Raw genomic sequence first — 12,235 nt, 5'->3', positions numbered from 1 at the left:
GTTCTCTTCCTCCTTAGTTTTTTATTTTATTTTCCTTTCCTTTTTTGAATAGCATATACTAATTGTGTAGTTTTGGCTCTGAAAAGACTTTTGCAATGAAAATTTGAATCTCTAATTTTGGTTCAGAAATTTACATCCTTTAAGGATTTTACATCATAAATATTCCTATTAAATTTTACTGATAACTCTCCTTAGAGTCTTCTGCTCCAACTGAGAAAACATTATGATTATTTTTCTGTGGACTTATGTTCCAAAATGGTATGGGTACGTGTGTGAGAGAGCAAGTACATATATTTTTTTCCTCTTGGTTCATCCCAATTTATATGAGCCATGTCTTCATGTTTGTTACTGGTTCTGCTGTGTTCTGTTTCAGTTCTGGTTGTATTCTCCTTTCTAGTCAGCTGCCACTGTCTCATCGCCGCCTCGCAAGTTGCTGCTGATCTCAAGCAGCTTGTCGGCCGTGTCTTAGTTGTATAGGAAACGGGCTTCACTTGGTTTTTAGTTGTATAGGAAATGGGCTTCACTTGATGATTCAAGGCTTGTTGATACACTGTTTTGATGTGGAACAGGGTTCTCTTTTTGTATTACTTTATGAGAAAATATTTAAAACACAAGACTGTGATCTACTTCAGGTGCTCATGTACTAATTGCTTTCATGGTAATACTGAAAGTTTCTATTAAATCTCCTGTGAAATATGTTTTTAGACACATTTGATTGAAATATTAAATGTTTAAAGAAAACTTAAGTACTTTTAAATGCACTTTGATAACTTTATAAGAATTTTTTCTTCATTTTACCTTTCCACCATGTTTTTTGTTGCTGACATATAAGTGGAGGCTTAGGGATTTACACGGGTTCGAAGACTGACATCTACTGAGAGAGTCTCTAGAGAAGGTGAAATTTCTTCAGCAGAGGAGGTTTTCAAAAATAGTACTTCATTAGATCATAACCACTTGGCCTTTATGTTGTGAACTGAATTTCTTATGTTCATCAATTTAAGTAGTTTATTAGGAACCTTAGAATTTTATAATATACTGCTGTATTTCAATAGAATTTTAAATGAAGTGTTTCAAATTAATATATCAGTTTCATAATGTATTCCTTTGAGAGCAAACCAGGCCTCCAGTGGTGAGTTGTAGAGGATTGTAGTTCTGTTAACAATTAATTACAAGTAAGCAATCCCTCTCCTCTCTCTCCTTTCTCCTCCCTTCCCCTCTGCCCTCCCTCTCTTCTTTCCTTTCTTCTCTTTCTTAAATTTCTGGTTTCTTTCTAAACGTAGACCTTTTAGTAAGAAGCACTGTTGGCATTTAGGGGGTGGGGGGTGGTTTTGCTATTAAAAGACAGGTTGGTAAATCATATCATCCAAATAAAGATTCAATTCTTGATAAATTATTTCATATCCAACTTTTAACTAAAATTTAAAATACCACTGATATATATAATGATAATTCATTAAAAGAAATTACCCTAGTAGTTACAATTGTCTGTTCTTGATTGAGTTAAACCTTCATGCTGATACTTTGTCTTAGAACCTATTTAAAAAGTTTCATTAGTAAGTAGATAGATATTCTTCATTCTTCATGAGGAATAAAATACGTAGAGTAGATGCCAACAGTGATTGTTTTCACATATCTTCTAAATACTACACCACATTGTATAAAAATGACTTCTAAGAACCCTATTTAGTATCATTTATATATAGTTGTAGTATAATTAATTGATACTAGGAAAGATTGATTATTATAAATTCACATGAACATTTCCATGGTACAGTTGTTTGGCTTCAAAGCCTTATTCTTTGATTCCTGTACGTGGACACCAAGCAAGTTAGGTTGTGAACTCTCTTGATTTCTTCATCCATAAAACTACATCAGTTGCTTATTAGAATTTAATGATAATATATATAAAGCACCTGACACATAGCAAACCATGTCTGCCCTGTTTTCTGGATTTGCAGAATAATGCAGGTATCATATGAAAATGGAGACTTGAGAAGGATGTGATATTTATGTGTTAAATGTAGTTCTGCAGAGGTGGTCCTGAAACCCAACACATTGACTCATAACTATTTCTAAAGAAACGTGCCAGCGAAAATAACTGAAGGCCTGACCGAGTCAAACATTGGCCACAGGAAATGCAAAAGGGTAGTAGGTTTTCAAGTTCAAAGCTGCCTAATGGCTGCACACATTTTAGAACTAAACTGCTATTGAATTATTCTGTGTGTGTGTGAGATACGGTAGAGGAGACCACAGGTGCTGTGGGAAAGCAGACAGCAGGAGAAGCAGCTCTACTCAGGCTTAGGCATGTTTTCTAGGAGAAATGACCAGACCCCTGCTGCTCAAAGTGTGACCTGCAGACCAGCAATATCAGTATCACCTCTGAGTTTGTTACTCTGAATTTCAGGCCTCACCTTTGCTTGAGTGGAAATGTTAAGAAGAACCCCGTGTAGCCTTAAGTCCAAGAAGCACTGCTCTAAACCACTTAGAGACTAGTTTTCATCCCCCAGAGTGTCTCGCCCTTTGGGGTGTCAAGCTACAAGACGTACAGATTAGAAGTACGCATCCCTGTCAGTGTTCTTGTGCCTGTTACATTTTTTAAGCCATTACCAAAATGACAGCTAGCGCCAGCCAAGTTTGCTTTCTTAAATTACTGAAGGCTAAAATGGCAACAGCTATTTCTCTACTTTATGTAGGATGCTGCTAAGTCGCTTCAGTCGTGTCCGACTCTGTGCGACTCCATAGCTGGCAGCCCACCAGGCTCCCCCGTCCCTGGGATTCTCCAGGCAAGAACACTGGAGTGGGTTAGTGTATATCTTATCAAATCACCCTCAGGACTAAGCTTTTTCTATGTGATGTTGAACTCAGTTTTGTCTATGACTTGCTTATGTTAAAAGAATTCTGTAAGTGATAAAAATGAATTGTTTCTGTAATGGCTGTAATGTACATGAGTCAATGTGTGTACCAAAAAGACAAATTATGAGCACTTACGTCTTCAGTTTCTCTTACTGGTTGCCCTCCTTTCTCCTCTCTCTCCACTGTCCTCCCTTTCTCTAAATCAGGCTCACCTGTTAACAGCAACTTGGTTTGCATCGTATGTTGGGAGAGGGTGCACTTGAGGTGGACTCAGGTGTGGATCTCCGAGAACGTTCTCTGACCGCACTTGGAGCTGATCGAGTCCACAAGGGCCGTGGACTCCAGCCGTGAGGCTGACCACACTTCACAGCCAGCAGCAGGGTTCATTTCTAATAGAAAGTTGCTCATAGTAGCCTCCCCTCCCCCAGTCCTTATTGTTCCCACTTGCCTCTTCCTTGAAACAGGAACAGCTGTGTAGTTCACTAAGTTGAGAAATTTACCCGAGAGATTGGCCTCAAAGCAGAAAGATGAATACCAACATCAAACAGTAATTATTGTTGGAACCTAATTGAGTCTGTGCAGAGTAGTATTTTTAAAGTTTCTGTGGCATTTGAGATCAAGTTCGTTGTATTCATATTTAGCTCTCTTTGTAATTTGAATTCTCCTGACCTTTTTTCAACCCTCCTGTTTCTAGTTCAGTTTGTAGATAGGTTAAGAGTCACAGTGCGTGAGATACGTTGGTAAGTTTTAATAGGTGAAGAAATCTAAGATTCTTGGCTACCACTGATGGAGTTAGTGTTTCGTATTGTAGTACGGTGTTTACTGATGGGTTTTGAATATATGTGTGCAAAAAGGCTATGTAGAAAGTAGATGTTCAATAGGTGCTGAACAGAATGCCTACTTAGCAGTGAGCAAAAATAGTGTGTCTGCCATCAAGCTTATGGTTATATAGATAAGTACAGGTAAAATCACTTGTAAAAATGGGATAAACCACATTGCAGTAGATGGGGAAGCTGTCTTTTTCTGAATGGTCTATGTAAATGCATTTTGATCACAATTGAGATCTGAAGGATAATTTATAACTGAAGTTGATAATTAAGGCAGTTTCTAGTTTTAAGGTCTCAGGTATATATTAGGTAATTTCTTGTCAAAATATCTAAGAGTAATCATAATTTTTCTTCATCTTCTATAACGTTGCATGGGCTCTACTTTCCAATGCTTTTGATAACATACTTGTTAAAGTTTGTAATGTAATTACCCATGCTTTTTGTATAAGTTTTTCATAGCAGTTGAAAATGGCATGTAAGCAGTCTTCTATCTGTAAAGCCCTTCATTTCCTTCATCCGTGTTATGTGGTGTGAATGCTTTATGAGATGAGATACAGCTATAGCATCAAACTAACTTTTAAATTATGAATAAGTATTATTTTAGAATATGACCTTTTATGGTATATTTTAAGAACTGATGTAATAGCATTAAATGATCTACCAAAAGGAATTTAAAATGTGCAACACTAGCCAGATCTCCTCAGAGAAGAATATTGAGTGGATATATTGAGAGAACTCCCTCTAGATGTGTCTCGCTCCAACTCTGCCTCTGAATAATTCAAGACCCCGTGTTGTGTTCATTATGAGGATGCTTCAGGTGTGGTGAGGGAGACCATGGTTCATTGGAGTGCTAGGGAAAGGCCTCTCCGAGGAGGACGAGGTGAGGCCGTATCCGAAGAGCCTGAAGACGCCAGCCATTGGGCGGTGGGGGTCGCTGTGAGGCAGGAGGTCCTCGCCCGGGAGGAGCCGGCGCATGCAGCCAGGGGAGCTCGGGCAGATTGGCGGCCCAGATGAGATGAAGACAGGCAGTGGGAAAGGTTTGATTTTCAGTGTCCCGGGCATTATCAGAATGTATAGGAAAGGGTTGGAGTGTCTTGCTGGGTCAGGTTTACAGCTTTTGGGAGTCCATCTGATTGTGGAGAAAGGCTTGAGGAGGACACGCAGACCCAGGCGAGTTGGGTGCTGGCCATGGGGGCACAGAGAAGCAGGACGGTCAGGACAGGCTGGAGATCAAACGGCTGAAGGTCCCGATGGTTCGGCTCAGAGGAGTGGTGGGGGAGGCCTGAAGCGGCGGAGGAGAGCGCTGAGGGAAGAGAACAGGTCTAATGACTACCCGTTTTCTGACTCAACTGGGATCCATGTGTAAGGGGTGGGGAGATGGGACTTGTGAAGGGAGAGAGGTTAGACGTGGTGAACTGGAGAGGTTTAGGGTCACCAGACAGAGATGCTGAGAGGGAAGCAGAAAATTGTAATAACTTGGAGCTTTCACTGGTCAAGAGTCCGCCTGCAGTGCAGGAGCCCCGGGTACAATCCCTGGGTCCAGAAGATCCCCTTGGGGGAGGAAACGGCAACCCACTCCAGTATTCTTGTCTGGAGAATTCCATGGACAGAGGAGCCTGGCCGGCTACAGTCCATGGGGTCGCAAAGAGTCAGACATGGCTAAGTGGCTGACACTTTAATTTTCAGAACATGCTAGAAACAGAAATGAGAATTTGGGGAACAGCAGCATCCAAGATGGTGTTTTCAGCCCTCATTATAGATAAATACCATTGAGAACGAAACCAGAGAGAGGAGAGTGGTCCAGGCTTCCGAGTCAAGTGGAAGGAGGAACGTGCCTTGGAGGCCGAGGTGGGTCAGTGAGGGGAGCGAAGGGGCCTAGTAGAACTACACCTACTTGTTGAGAGTTGGAGTAAAATTATAGGAGAAATCGCTTTCGGCAGCACAGAGGTTACGGAAGACCCTGGATGCAGCAGGAAAGAGGCCAGGTGTGGCCCGAGATGCAGGATGATCCGTTAGTGGGATAGTGACTTGTCCGTGAAGGCAGTGTAGCTGTTAGCTGAGCCGAAGGGAGGTAATTAAAGCGAAGCCAGGCTCCCTGTGTGGTCCTTCTCAAAATACTGTTACTTCGTTAACAGTCTCCTCCCCTAAGGGCAGTGAGTCCTTAGTTCTGGCTGAGGATTTAAACCCCCTGAAGGCACTTCAGTGTGGTTAATAGGCAGCTACTGCTCAGATTGTTAGTAGTCCAGAAACCTGGTAAGTACCACGTGTTTTGTCTTTACTTTTAATCATTTAATGTGGTAAGACCGTAGCATGCATTGTGGAATTACCTAATTTAAAATAGATTCTTTATTATTTGACATTTGTTTTGTGTTTTTCTTTTAAAATGTTACCTTTGTGGAGTAAACGTTTTTCTTTTTGCTGCTTCCTCATCAGATTAGTTCAGGTTATTTCTGAATGTGATTATTTGGAAGCAAAATGTGTTAGTTTTATTTTAACTATTTTGATAAGTACTATTTCTCATATAAATAATCAGATACTTCAGGCATTTTAATTTGCAAATTTAGGACAATTTGCTTTAACAATTTTCTGCTTTTCAAATTAGTTCCTTGGATGTACTTTAAGTGTAATAATCCCCTAAATAAAAATAAAAACCAAAGTCCACAACTAGTGGGCACTGAAGGAACAGTAATTAAATGGTAGGATTATAATGGTGTTTACATCTTATGGTTACAAACTGACTTTCCAGATTTTACAGTGAATGTGTCTGTTGATGGCTCATGTTTCTGATTGCATCTTTTGGCCTACTGTTTTGGTAGTTTATAGCAAGAAGTATACCTAACATTCTTTAAGTTGACTCATTTCCCCTTTCTGGCAGAGTGATCGTCATTAGAAAAGAGTAATGCCCAAATGGTTTCTTATAGTTTTAATATTTAAAGTTTGATTGACATTTATTTATATCTTCGTGCTATAATTGCTGTTCAGAAGCCAATGTTGATGTTGCATAAACCTTAAATTAATATGCTTTATTGTACTGATGTTTCAACCAGAATGTAACATTTAATGTAAATTGTAGCTGCAAACATTTAAACATAAAGTCACTGTTAAGTGATAAACTTACTTTCCTTACTTCCTTGAAGCAATTTGTCCTAAGTTTCCATACGTCTGCATTTGTTTTTGCTGTTCTAAAATTCTTTAGTTGCTGGCTTTGACTTTTTACGTTGCGGAGTTTTATACATCTATTTTCTCACCTGCCATATCCTAGGGGGCTTGGAGTACCCATAATACAGTGAGCCCACCTTCCTGGTCCCCAGACATTTCAGAAGGTCGGGAAATTTTTAAACCCAGGCAGCTTCCTGGCAGTGCCATTTGGAGCATCAAAGTGGTAAATAAAACTGCATTTACATTCATATGTCATTTCTTTCTGGTTGGTTTTGTCCGAATAGAAGTTAAGAATTAAACTTCTCTGGTTTCCAGAGCCACTTTTTACGTCTAAAATTTTTAATATGAAGAAGCAGCATGCTTGCCTTTAAAAACCTGGACTAGGAGGAAATTAAATTGCCATTTTAGTTGACTGATCTTAAGTGTAAATTTCTAATACCTTTTTAATGTTTCCTTTTATATTGTAATTAACAGTATATTTTCTGTTGGGGGAAATCCTTGTCCTGTAGGCTATAAAGTAATTAAGGACTCATTCATGATATAAAATTTTGTTGCTCAGAAAAGAACAAAATTAAAACTGCATTAATGTTTTATATACAATTGGAGAAGAAATAGCAGAATTGCGGCAGATTTCATTGTCTGTTAATAAAAATTATAGAAACTTTTTCATATCTTTGGTGGATAATTCTGCTAGTCCTTGACTGTAAGTTAAGCAATCTGATGCATTTTGAAGGGTGAAAAATTAATTTGAAAAAATGTTAATCATCTGAAAAGTTAAAACATTACTGACTAGAGAAGACAGTATTTCATCTTCTTTATTTAATGTAATTATGGAATAATGGTTTTTAATTTAGAATCAGGATTTCAAAGGGGGTTCTAGATTCTGCTTTCTTATTTTCTATCACTATTGGAAGAACTAGTTGTCAACTCAGATACCAATGCAAGGTATTGAAAACGTAAATATCTTTTTTAAGAACTTAGAAGTCTTGCTTGACCATTTTGAAACGTATACCACTCATTTTTTACTTTTTCTTACCTGTGTCATTGGATGCTGAGGAAAAATGAGTTGAGGGATTACTGTAGTCTCGATTCGATCACTGGCTTGTAAAGAGTCTTTTATACCAATTAAAAAACAAAAGCCATCCAGTCCAACCCTACCCTGTCCCTTGTTCCGAGAAGCTTGATATTTGAAGGAGAGGAGCTTAAGAGGATAAAGAGAGACAGAGGGAAAACTAGAAGCTGGCTGTAACTTACTAAACTGAAGGGAAAAAGACCCTCTTCCCCTTTGTTCACGTGTGTCTTCCTTATGCTCACAGTATAGCCACAATTTATGTACTTGGAAACCGTTCTGCCAAGGAGGTAATGAGCTCAGTATTTCAAACTATGAAAAGTGAGATCCATTGAAGATGTGGCATATTATTTCACTTGTGAGGGGAAAAAAAATCAGGATTTTCCCAAGCATTTTAGTAATCTTAAATATATGTAATTAGGTGTGTAGATGTCAGGTTTTTTTCAGGTAGTAATAAATAAATCTGAGAATGAGAAAATCACAAAAACAAATAACCTTAGTACTTATTTGTTAAAATATCAGGAGATTCAACATGTTTTTCCAAAGATTTCTTTCTTGTATTAGGTAAAAATTCAGATAAATTATTTCTATTTCAAGTATTTATTATCTCAGTGATTTAAAGCAAGCCTTTTACTTTCATCAGCTTTTGAATGATTAAAGGAAATTGACAATTTTAATGACAAAAAATTACTATTGTATACTTAAATTATTTTTCATGCATTGTGTCAGTACAGAGTATTGGTTAAAAATGTAGATACTGGAGCCAGACTTGCCAGCTGTATGACTTTGGGCAAGTTACTTAACCATTTTATTCCTCTGTGCGTATGTGCTCAGTTGCTTCAGTCGTGTTTGACTCTTTGGCTGGACTGTAGCCCACCAGGCTCCTTTGTCAGTGAGATTTTCCAGGCAAGAATACTGGAGTGGGTTGTCATGCCCTCCTCCAGGGGATCTTCCCAACCCAGTAATCAAACCCGGGTCTCTTGAGTCTCCTGCATTGGCAGGCAGATTTTTTATCACTAGCATCGCCTGAAAGCCCATATTCCTCAGTGTACTTATCTCTAACATGGGGATAATAAGATAGTAGTGACCATATGAGATTGTTGAGAGGAACAAGTGCTCGAGCAGTAGGTAGTAAGTACTCAGCGTATCTTAACTTTTGGTATACTTGTAAGAAGCCAGCTAGAGAGAGTCCTTCCCTACACTTGCTCTGTATGTGATAAAATTAGTTACACGTGAAAGTACTTGGATAGAGGTGTGTCTGTTCTAGCCACCTTGAATGTAAGGTTAGCAAATGGAAATACAGTGACAGGTGTTTACTGATGCAGGGCATTCACAGTGACAGACCCATGTTTGATTTTTAAGGTTGCAGATGTTTAGGTTGTAGAACACATATCGGAAGTTGCAAATGATAAGCCTGGTCACTTAATAGCTGTCATTCGATGAGAAAGAAGCAAGTGTATTTGTGTAACATTTCATATGATGGTTTATCTCACATTTGGATTTAAAATTCTTCTGAGCTTTTGCAAAATGCTGACTTTTCCATATCTGTTGTGTAGGGCCGGGGGTCCGGATTTCCAGGAAAGCGGAGACCTCGTGGTGCAGGACTGTCTGGACGAGGCGGCCGAGGCAGATCAAAATTGAAAAGTGGAATCGGGGCAGTCGTGTTACCAGGGGTAAGGCCTGCTCCCTTTACCTTTGCTGTAGTCCTTAATGTGTCAGCTGATGATGATAATTTCACTCTTACCAAGTCACTCAATGGGCATGATTTGAGCATGCTCCGGGAGTTGGTGATGGACTGGGAAGCCTGGTGTGCTGCAGTCCATGGGGTTGCAAAGAGTCGGACGCAACCGAGCAGCTGAACTGAACTTAAGATGCTGAGAGTCACATAAATAGGCTAAAATTATCTCAATTTGCGTATTTACTTATTTATGACTGTGCTGGGTCTTTGTTGCTCCGCGGGCTTTTCTGTAGGTGAGGCAGCCAAGTAAGGGCTGCCCTCTAGCTGTGGTGCAGGAGCTCTCGTTGTGGTCCCTTCTCTCACTGCGGAGCATGGACTCTGGAGCACAGGCTCAGTGGCTGTGGCAGGCGGGCTTGGTTGCTCCACAGCATGAGGGATCGTCCCGGATCAGGGATCGAACCTGTGTCTCCTGCATTGGCAGGAGGACTACCACTGAGCCAGCTTTCTTTTTAAACCTCTGACGAAGTTTCTTTTCTATTTCCTGCCTTCTCATGCCTTTTTTCTTTTCCTCCCATCCTCTTTGACTCTGACCTTTCTGTGCCAACCCTTCCCAAAATCCAGTATGCAATATATTTGCTCTTCTATTAAAAAAAAAATTCCTGTCATATTCTTGAGTTTATATGAAGAATTTAATTATGCGGGCGTTTTAAGTTTTTGATTGTAGGTGTTCTCAGTGTTGTAATGTTGTTTACAGAAGAAATTAGGAATGTTGTAGGTTAGTGTGGACTCTAAAAATGTTGAAGATTTTGATTGTCTTTGAATTTCAGGTTGGTAAATATTTGCTCACTGGCACATTATGAGGCTTTCCTTAAATGTGTTGAAAAAACCATGTTTGGCAAATAATGGCAAACATTTCATGCAGTGACTTTACTATTTTACTGATACCCTGTTTTTTAGATTCCAATTGTCATTTTAAGTTCAGGAGACAGGTAGAATTACTCAGTTTTCCTACTAAAGAAGTAAAGAAACCTGGATTCTGGTCCTTTTTGAAAAAAGCAAATTCCTCCTTCCCTGTCTTCCTCCCTCCCTTCCCCCTCCGCTCCCCCTCCCCAAATTGGTAGACTTACTGAGATAAAATTGATATAAGGTACAGATATTTGAAGTGTACAGTTGTGTAGGTTTTGACATATGGTTGCACCTGTGAAACCCACGCTGCAATTAAGAACATCCTCAAGCCCAGAATTCCTTTGTGCTGCCCGGAAGACCCCTGTCTTCCTTCTGGCCTCACCCCTGGGTAGTGCCTGATCTGATATCCATCGCTGTTTGCATTTTCTGGAGTTTATAAGTGAAATCATACTGAAAATTCTCTTTTTGATATGACATATTTCACTCAGCATACTTACTTTGATATTAATTCATGCTCTTGTATGTTAACAGTGCGTTCCGTTTTGTTACTGAAGAGTATTACACAGTATGGCTGTGCCACAGTTAGTATTGTCTGTTTACCTATTTAAGAACATTAAGTTCATGTCTGTTTTTTTGTCTCTTAGAAATAAATATGCTCTAAACTTTGGAAAAGGTCAGTTTTCATTCCAATCCCAAAGAAAGGGAATGCCAAAGAATGCTCAAACTACTGCACAATTGCACTCATCTCACATGCTAGTAAAGTCATGCTCAAAATTCTCCAAGCCAGGCTTCAGCAATATGTGAACCGTGAACTTCCTCATGTTCAAGCTGGTTTTAGAAAAGGCAGAGGAATCAGAGATCAAATTGCCAACATCCACTGGATCATGGAAAAAGCAAGAAAGTTCCAGTAAAACATCTATTTCTGCTTTATTGACTATGCCAAAGCCTTTTACCTTGTGGATCACAATAAACTATGGGAAATTCTGAAAGAGATGGGAATACCAGACCACCTGACCTGCCTCTTGAGAAATCTGTATGCAGGTCAGGAAGCAACAGTTAGAACTGGACATGGAACAACAGACTGGTTCCAAATAGGAAAAGCAGTACGTCAAGGCTGTATATTGTCACCCTGCTTATTTAACTTCTATGCAGAGTACATCATGAGAAACGCTGGGCTGGAAGAAGCACAAGCTGGAATCAAGATTGCCGGGAGAAATATCAATAACCTCAGATATGCAGATGACGCCACCCTTATGGCAGAAAGTGAAGAGGAACCAAAAAGCCTCTTGATGAAAGTGAAAGTAGAGAGTGAAAAAGTTGGCTTAAAGCTCAACATTCAGAAAACAAAGATCACGGCATCCGGTCCCATCACTTCATGGGAAATAGATGGGGAAATAGTGGAAACAGTGTCAGACTTTATTTTTGGGCTCCAAAATCACTGCAGATGGTGACTGGAGCCATGAAATTAAAAGACGCTTACTCCTTGGAAGGAAAGTTATGTCCAACCTAGATAGCATATTCAAAAGCAGAGACATGACTTTGCCAACAAAGGTCCATCTAGTCAAGGCTATGGTTTTTCCTGTGGTCATGTATGGATGTGAGAGTTGGACTGTGAAGAAGGCTGAGCGCCGAAGAATTGATGCTTTTGAACTGTGGTGTTGGAGAAGACTTTTGAGAGTCCCTTGAACTGCAAGGACATCCAACCAGTCCATTCTGAAGGAGATCAGCCCTGGGTGTTCTTTG

The 12,235-nt window shown here is 39.6% G+C and overlaps 1 protein-coding gene and 1 long non-coding RNA gene across 20 annotated transcripts in view; one reads left to right on the top strand and one right to left on the bottom strand.

Annotated features, from left to right (window-relative positions):
• Positions 1–12,235, top strand: part of KMT2C (lysine methyltransferase 2C) — a 262,120-nt gene that overhangs the window by 167,932 nt on the left and 81,953 nt on the right. For all 19 annotated transcript variants that reach the window (XM_025291876.3, XM_025291897.3, XM_025291882.3 and 16 more), the window contains 2 exons: positions 6,943–7,062; positions 9,465–9,581. In XM_025291876.3, the coding sequence (XP_025147661.3) occupies positions 6,943–7,062; positions 9,465–9,581 (237 nt within the window). The remainder of the gene's footprint in view (positions 1–6,942; positions 7,063–9,464; positions 9,582–12,235) is intronic.
• Positions 4,761–5,714, bottom strand: LOC123334854. Its single transcript, XR_006553019.1, has 2 exons — positions 5,575–5,714; positions 4,761–4,983 (listed from the first exon to the last, which is right to left on the bottom strand). It is a non-coding gene; the product is annotated as an uncharacterized LOC123334854 (long non-coding RNA).

This window comes from Bubalus bubalis, chromosome 8 (assembly GCF_019923935.1).
Source record: "Bubalus bubalis isolate 160015118507 breed Murrah chromosome 8, NDDB_SH_1, whole genome shotgun sequence".
Taxonomy (NCBI): Eukaryota; Metazoa; Chordata; class Mammalia; order Artiodactyla; family Bovidae; genus Bubalus; species Bubalus bubalis.
The sequence above is the reverse complement of the archived record's forward strand: the minus strand, read 5'-3'. Positions and strand labels throughout refer to the sequence as shown.